The 8,823-nt window shown below is 36.4% G+C and overlaps 1 protein-coding gene across 1 annotated transcript in view; it reads right to left on the bottom strand.

Moving 5' to 3' along the window:
- The window catches only part of LOC137635526 (cilia- and flagella-associated protein 251-like), a 25,131-nt gene extending 16,932 nt beyond the window's left edge, over positions 1-8,199 (bottom strand). Inside the window, exons 1-2 of the mRNA XM_068368009.1 lie at positions 8,176-8,199; positions 6,241-6,411 (exon numbers count right to left, since the gene is read on the bottom strand). Of these exons, the coding sequence (XP_068224110.1) occupies positions 6,241-6,411; positions 8,176-8,199 (195 nt within the window). The remainder of the gene's footprint in view (positions 1-6,240; positions 6,412-8,175) is intronic.
- Between the last annotated feature and the right edge of the window lie 624 nt (positions 8,200-8,823).

Raw genomic sequence — 8,823 nt, 5'->3', positions numbered from 1 at the left:
GTACTGCTCCATCTATTGAATTCTGAGTGGCCTCATGATCTGATGCTTTCTTGACCACTGATACATTCAAAGCAGCATCAACTAAGAAGTGGCCACGTACTGCTCGCTCATATGCCTTTCCAGTCAGCATATGGTTCACAGTGTTGGGCCCATACACAAGGTCCAGTAGTGTTCCCAGTCCACTATCTTTCATGATGTGACCCATAGTGTCCAGGAAGCTCATTAAGGTATGGAATGGCCCTAGGATGAGAACAATATGTTTGAGTTGGTTTTCATGGCTGATGATATGCCTTGCCTTGAGCCACAAGGGTTGATCAAATGTGATGACAGGCGATATGTTGTATTTCATGTACTCGTCATTTACAAACATCAGGGTAGTAAAGATACAGCTTAAATTGTTTGGATCCAAGTCAACCATTGGTAAGAAGTGGAAGGATGCTTTTCCTAATTGGCTACCTCGGGTAATGGTCTGCATAAAGCCGGACCATCCTGGCCTGTTGCATTTATAAGGAAATGAAATCTTCCAAAGGGTATCAAGATGTTCTCTGATGTCATCATGGACAATGGACGATACTGTTTTGTAGTTCAACATGTCTCCCACTTTTCCAATACTTTTTGGCTTGGTCTTAAAATATTCTGAATTCCGAATGACTGTTTGAGATGTGGCTACTGGTGGTGTGACCCATGCCATGATAAGTGTCCTTTCCAGTAATTGTTACTGTATTGAGGTCAACAATATCCCCAATGAAGTGGCAGAAGCTTGCTTCGTGCTAACAGAATATTCTGTTATCGGCCATGCAGGCATTAAAAAGTGGAAATTAAAGATACGTCAGTACAAACAGTGAGAACGGTCGCCATTTTGAATATGGAATTACTCAAATTCAAAATGGCCGAATTTGTCATATTATTTACTGTAGTGTTCCAAAGAGTCCAAATGACACATTCGTGCATAGAATAAACTATTGCAATTTGTTTTACTGAACCTTCTATTTTCATCTGTTTTGCATGAATTAAAATTGTGTCTATTTGCATGTGTGTGTGTTTCTTTTGCAAAATATAAAGATATAATGGAATTTAAATACGCCAAAATAAAGAAAAATCTTCACTCTAAATGAGCAATTCTATGATATTTTACCGTAAAGTTAGTAGTTTAAGAGATATTTAGGTAAATGTGAGTACAAAGTCGATTTTTTCAGTTTCTCCAAAATGTGTGTATTCCAATTCCGGGCTTGTTTGCGCAAAAAACTTTCAGTTTTAGGGTAAATACTTATAGACAAACATGTGCAAAATTTAATTTTCTAACCTTTTTGTACCAATACCTCTTACCCGTACGATGAACCGTTTTGGAGAAAAACGGGAAAATACGGAAAAATGTACCCTCCGAAAACGTTAAAATTGTGATTTTCACAACTTCAAAATGGCCGAATTTGTCCCATTTTGGATATGGTGTTTCTAAGAGCCCATATAACATGTTCATGCAATAAAACAAAATATTGCAATTTGTTTGACCTAAAAAGCTATTTCCCATGGACTAGTTGTGGAATTTTGAAGGAGAGGAAAGATCACTCGAGAGTTTTGGGGGCTTTTGGTTTCGTGTTTTGCTTGTAATTATAGGGTACGGTGAAGACTTGTCTTTTTACCTTCTTTCCTTTTTTTTATTTTTGTGGCAGGGACCATGGATGGATTATATTAAATCTCTCTCTCTCTCTCTCTCTCTCTCTCTCTCTCTCTATATATATATATATATATATAAATATATATATATATATATATATATAATCATCATTTAAGTAATTTCGTTTTTTATTTTCAAAGTAGTTAAATTTTTTGTCATATCTTTTTGTGGAGATGTGTAATCTCACAACATGGGGCTGATGAGTTACTGTGAAATTATATATATATATATATATATATATATGTGCATGTATGTATATATATATATATATATATTATATATATTATATATATATGTACACACTTTCATGTGCATGCATACATATACACGCGCACAGACACACACACACACACACACACACATATATATATATATATATATATATTTCTGTATGTGTCTATACAACGTTTTTTTCCATTGTTAACTATGATCTCCCATCATTTCATTTTACATTTCTTCTCTTGCATCCCACATAGAAAACCAACCTCTAAAGTTTGCTAATCATAGATCTAGAATTCATAGCATTCAATATATTTCTTTGCGGAGTGAATTCCACTTCAAGCAGCCTCTGTGTCAGAGACAAAAGGGCTCTGCGTCTCTGAAGCTGTCAGTTCTTTTCATTTATTTGTGCGTTAAGAGAATTTCCTTCTGAAGCAATAGTGTAACACCTTTCTCATGGCTCTGTAGGATTCAATTAATACAGGAGGAATGTTCTCTCTCTCATGATGTCTCAGTAATCCTAGTGTCGCTTCATATATTATTATTATTATTATTATTATTATTATTATTATTATTACTTGCTAAGCTACAACCCTAGTTGGAAAACCAGAATGCTATAAGCCCAGGGGCTCGAACATTGAAAATCGCCCAGTGAGGAAAGGAAACAAGGAAAAATAACACATTTTAAGAACAGTAACATCATTAAAATAATAATGATGATAATTATTATTTTTATTATTGTTATTATTATTATTATTTTTATTATTATTATTACTACTTGCTAAGCTACAACCGTAGTTAGAAAAGCAGGATGCTATAAGCCCACGGGCCCCAACAGGGAAAATTTCCCAGTGATGAAAGGAAACTAGGAAAAATGAAATATCTTAAGAACAGTAACATCACTAAGATAACTATTTCCTATATAAACTATAAAAACTTTAACAAAACAAGAGGAAGAGAAATAAGATAGAATAGTGTGCCCAAGTGTACTCTCAAGCAAGAGAACTCGTAATTAAATTCAAAGGTTTAAAGGTCACTCATGAATGGCAGAGGCAATGGACAGTGACAGTGCCCCTGAGACTGACCATATACAGATTTGATCAGCGCCCAAGCCGCCTCTCCACCCAAGCTAGAGCCAAGGGTGGCGAGGCATTGGCTGTTGGTGACTCAACAGGTAGACCTATAGTCTCCCCGAAACCCCCCATCATTAGCTCATACCTGGTCCTCCAATTACATCAGGATATCTAAGAAGCTTCCAAAGACATACCTCTCGCATGTAATTGTTCCAGTCAACCGTTGTGTTTTTATTTATTCCAAGTTCTCTCTCGCATTATTCTATTGAAGTCAGCTCATAGCCCATGAATAAACGAAGAGTTATATCCTCAAAAGGCAGCCTTGATATAACAAGCCAAATATTCGTTCGTACTCCTTTTTCTTCTACAGTCCCTTTTAGAACAACGCCACCCATTCACGTTTCCTCCTAGATTCATTGAGTGCCCATTTGCACATTTTCACTGTTGGAGCCCTTGGGCTCATAGCATCTTGCTTTACCAACTAGGGTTGTAGCTCGGCTAGTAATAATAATAATAATAATAATAATAACAATGCATGATTCCAACCTCTTTTAACCATTTTATGCATTTCTCTTCGTTGTCAAGTTTTCGAATGAGTGTCTTTAAATTATCCATTTGTGGGCTTGTTTTATCTGAAAAAGAAAAATAGAAAAACTGTTCAGAAATGAAATTTAAAAAATGTGGAAAAAATAATAATGTTAATATCAGGAAATTAGTGGTGGGGCAATAACAGGAAAGTACCAAATGTATTTATCTATCATTCTTCAGAAGGGTTGGGGGGGGGGGGAGCAATTGCCTCCCTCTTCAAGTATGTCGACTCACCTGAAGAGGGAGACAGTTGGCCCCGATAATTTTGGGAAGAGTAGTGATAAATGTATTCCCCTCAGTAAACCTATCTGAAATATTGAGGCCCTTGACATGACAAATATATATATATATATATATATATATATATATTCAAATAAGCCACATATTCTTGATACAATAATGTCTGGATTCTCTTAACGACCTCGGGATCAGAGCCCCAGGCGAAATCACGCATAGACAAGAGCTTGTGACCGGCCGGGAGTCGAATCCTTGTCTGGGAAGCTTGTATAAACAGTAACATACCCGGCTGGTCACAAGCTCTTGTCTTTGTGTGATTTCGCCTAGGGCTCTGATCCCGAGGTCGTTAAGAGAATCCAGACATTGATGTGTAAAAAATATATGGCTTATTTGAATATGAAAATCATGTCTAAATCTGCAAAATTTATCATATATATATATATATATATATATATATATAATGTTGTTACTACTACTACTACTGTGAAAGACCTAAAGGTTTCGCCCTTACCAAAGGGCTCATCAGGTGGGTTTGGCCATCTCATTTTGCAGGTTTGGTTCCCACGACCCTCTTCCCCTACTTTCTTTCTTTTTATATTTTTCTGCTTTTCTGTTTTTTTTTTAATTGGGGGGAGGATTTTTTTTTACCTTTTAATTTTTTTTCTAGTTTTTTTTCTGGATTTTTTAATTTTTTGTATTTATTTGGATTTTTAAAAATTTTTAAGTATTTTTTTTTTGGATATTTATACCATTTTTAATATTTTTTTTTATCATTTATTTTTAGATTTTTTAGCTTTTACAATTTATTTGGATTTACAAGTCTTTTTTTTTTTTTTTTTTTTTTAGTAGAGGAACTCTCTTGGGCCATCCTATAAGGACTTGACTGCATAGTAGAAAAAGCCGAGCGTTTTCCCTCTGCATAGCCGGTCTTCTAGGTTATTCCCCCAGAACCACCCGAAGGTTAGTATCCGAAAGAATAGACCTAGATATCCGAACTTTTGTTCACCTGACGAAGCCCCTGTACGACCCCACCAGGGAACATAGCATACTAGAAGCAGCTCAGCTATTCCTTTCTGCAAAGCCAGCCTTGTAAGCTGGTCCAAGCATCCTCCAAGCAAGACGCGTCAGATTTACACCATCCTTCTGTTCCTCTGGAACTGATTCCTGGGAATGTGCATCTTGGGCTGTTTTTCAACATGTTGCTTCTTTCGGTTCTTGGCCTTTGTGTCCTTCTTGCCGGTCTTTTTTGGTCCTGGATTTTGTCTTTTAGGCTTTTGACGACCCTGGAATCCTCTGCGGGGCATTCCTTTAGCACGCTCTTGTTTTGGCAGATGATGACCTTTACCTTTGCAGGGGGCCGCCTTCGGTTTTTTCATCCTCTTTTTCTGTATCTTCATCCACTTCTGAATCTTCAGTATTTTGTTCCGATTCTTCCTTATCGTCTGAATCTTCATCCTCTTCCTCGGATTCTTCTTCATCCTCCGATTCTTCTTCTTCGTCTGAGTCTTCTTCCTCTGACTCTTCGTCTTCCTCTGATTCTTCCTCTTCTTCTGATTCTTCCTCTTCTTCTGATTCCTCTTCCTCTGATTCTTCCCCTGATTCTTCTTCTTCCTCTGATTCCTCATCACTTACTGAAACTTCAGTATTTTGTTCTGATTCTTCCTCCTCTTCTGAATCTTCCGTATTGTGTTCCGATTCTTCCTCATCATCTGAATCTTCTGTAATTTGTTCTGATTCTTCCTCTTTCTCTGATTCTTCTTCCTCTACCTCTGATTCTTCATCCTCTTCTGATTCTTCCATTTCGTCAGGCAAGAAACTAAATCGGTTTTGTACAGAAATACCTGAAAATTCTTCCTCCATTTCTCTCTCAGAAGAATCAGAATTTTCCTCCTCCTCTGAGTCTTCAGTATTTTGTATTAATTCTTCCTCATCATCTGAATCTTCAGTAATTTGTTCTGATTCTTCCTCTTTCTCTGATTCTTCTTCCTCTACCTCTGATTCTTCATCCTCTTCTGATTCTTTCATTTCGTCAGGCAAGAAACTAAATCGGTTTTGTACGGAAATACCCGAAAATTCTTCCTCCATTTCGCTTTCCGAAGAATCCAAATTTTCCTCCTCTTCCGAATCTTCAATATTTTGTACTGATACTTCCTCCTTTTCTGAATCTTCAGTATTTTGAACTGATTCTTCCTCCTTTTCTGAATCTTCAGAATTTGGTTCAGATTCCTCCCTTTTGTCTGAATCTTCATCCTCTTCCACTGACTCTCCCATTTCGTCAGGCAAGAAACTAAATTGGTTTTGAACGGATGAGCCCAAAATGTCTTCCTCCTTTACGTTCTCGGAAGAATCCGAATTTTCCTCCTTTTCTGAAGATTCTTCAATTACGATTTCCACAGTTTCATATTCTTCTTCTGGTTCATTATCTTCCGCTGCTTCCCTAATTTCTACTTGATAATTTCCTTGCAATTCTTCACCATTTTCTGTTTCTTCAGAAAATTCGGAAATTTCTTCTTCACCTGACGTGTCTTCCAATTCGATCTCCAAAGAGTCAAAGTTTTCTTCTGTCTTCTCCTCTGATCCATAAGCGTCACCGGTTTCTTCAATATCGTTAGCTTCCTCCTGTTGGGCATTTGCTCTTTTTTCCTCTTTCTTAGAAGACATAACACTCACCGCAATGATTGCTCCTCCAAGGAAAAGACAACCTGCAGCACCTGCCAACATGAGGTTACTAACCGCTCCATTTTCGAGTGTACAGAAAGGTTTTTCTGTATTCAAATCCGGAAGCAGTCTTGGGAGTATCCAATAGGATTTCAGGTTTTCGTTGAATTGGTCGATTTGAGTCTTCATTCCAGTTGCAGTCATTTCGCATTGTTGAGCATCTTCAAAGGCGTTCCACATCCTTCCAACAAATGGGAAGAAGTTTATCGCTCTTCGTAGAAGTGAAGTCTGCGAGCCATTAGTTCCAACTCCTCCTCCAAAGCAGTTCTGCAAGCGCGGCACCTCTGGTAGAAGCCACGAGAACAGCCTGAAGGTCCAAGATTTTTGGAAAGTGTTCAACTTCCCGTTGAGATATAACAGATAATCCTCACAAAGAGAGCTTCGTTCCTGAAGAACTCTCTCTCCGTGAGCCAAGTTGAGTCCTCCGAAAAGGGCTCCGACGGTTAACAAAAACATTCCAAAGCTGGTTGTAAGCACTTTTGACAATGTAGGATGCATTCTCAAAGTATATACCGACTTCTTCATCTCATATTAGCTATATTTGAAAAAATCGATAGATGACAAGGAGACGGCTCCGAAAGATTTTGAAGACATGAAGCCTCTTTCTGAGTCTGGGAGCAGGGTTTTGAAGACATGTTGAAGAGTCAAATGTCTTTAGCATCTCTTCATTAGTTTTCTTGCAAAAATTTATATTTTTTTCTATTTAAAAAATACAAAGATGAGAGAGAGAGAGAGAGAGAGAGAGAGAGAGAGAGAGAGAGAAAGAGATACTGAAGACATCTAGACCTTTAAAACGGGTTGAAACCTGCTCTCCGAGTTCCCGAAAGAAACTTCACGTCTTCAAAGTCTTTCGGAGCCGTCTGCTTCTCTCTCTCTCTCTCTCTCTCTCTCTCTCTCTCTCAGTTGTTCTTGTTTTTGCACGTTCATTATTCATTCCATATGTTAAAAGCAGTATTTCTCTCTCTCTCTCTCTCTCTCTCTCTCTCTCTCTCTCTCTTAATTAATATTTCTTGCCTTTGCTCATAGATTGGTGAAAGGTTACCTACTTTTCTTTATATAAAAACCAGTCTCTCTCTCTCTCTCTCTCTCTCTCTCTCTCTCTCTCTCTCAATTATGCTTGCTTTTGCTCGGCCATTGTTCATTCTATATGTAACAAGTAATCTCTCTCTCTCTCTCTCTCTCTCTCTCTCTCTCTCTCTCTATGTGTGTATATATATAAAACAAAATCATATATATATATATATATATATACATACTTACATATATATATATATATATATACATACTTACATATATATATATATATATATATGTATATATATATATATATATATATATATTTATATATATTTATGCATATATATGTATATATATTTGTATATATATATATATATATATATATTATAATCATTATCCGTAGACAATCTTCTGCAGAAATAAAACATGCCCGTCCACTGGCGTTTGTTTATGGTCTTTTTATGCATTTTTCTTTTAAAGCTCGTCAATCCATTGTCTTCTCTTCATTCCCCTTTAGATATGTATGTACTGTATATATAACGTGTATATGATAAGGTTACTATGTCCATCCGTATCGTAAAGAACTTTAAACAAACAATTGCCATCTCTCTCTCTCTCTCTCTCTCTCTCTCTCTCTCTCTCTCTTACTTTAGGCTCCTTGACCTTTGGCATTGTGATACTTGTAACCTACATTTGCATAATAATACTCTCTCTCTCTCTCTCTCTCTCTCTCTCTCTCAGCGATTCTCATTAAGGTATATCCCTAACCTCATCTTACTGTCTTGTGAATCTATTTTCACATCCATTTTATTCCAAATGATTTTTCCCGGAATGAATATATAGAATGAAGGTAATGTATTGCGTTAATAATTAATGTATTGTAATAGATATTCAATTATTGCATTATATTGTTTTGTAAATACAAAGGACACTTTGTTGTGAATATATTGTTAATATGCAGCGAATGTAGAGGTTATTGTATTGAATATGGTTACTCTACTAAAGCGAGTTGAAATGAAGAGGAGGGTATTGTATTATACAATAACTGCAAAAAAGAGGGTATTTTATGATACAATGAATGCAAGAAAGAGGGTATTTTATGATACAATGTCTGCAAAAAAAAGAGGGTATTTTATGATAAAATGACTGTAAAAAAGAGGGTATTTTATGATACAATGACTGCAGGAAAAAGGGTATTTTATGATACAATGACTGCAAGAAAGAGGGTATTTTATGATACAATGACTGCAAGAAAGAGGATATTTTATGATACAATGACTGCAAAAAAGAGGGTAT

This window comes from Palaemon carinicauda, chromosome 3, assembly GCF_036898095.1.
Source record: "Palaemon carinicauda isolate YSFRI2023 chromosome 3, ASM3689809v2, whole genome shotgun sequence".
NCBI lineage: Eukaryota > Metazoa > Arthropoda > Malacostraca > Decapoda > Palaemonidae > Palaemon > Palaemon carinicauda.
Note: the sequence above shows the minus strand (reverse complement) of the source record. Positions and strands in the feature narration are given on the sequence as shown.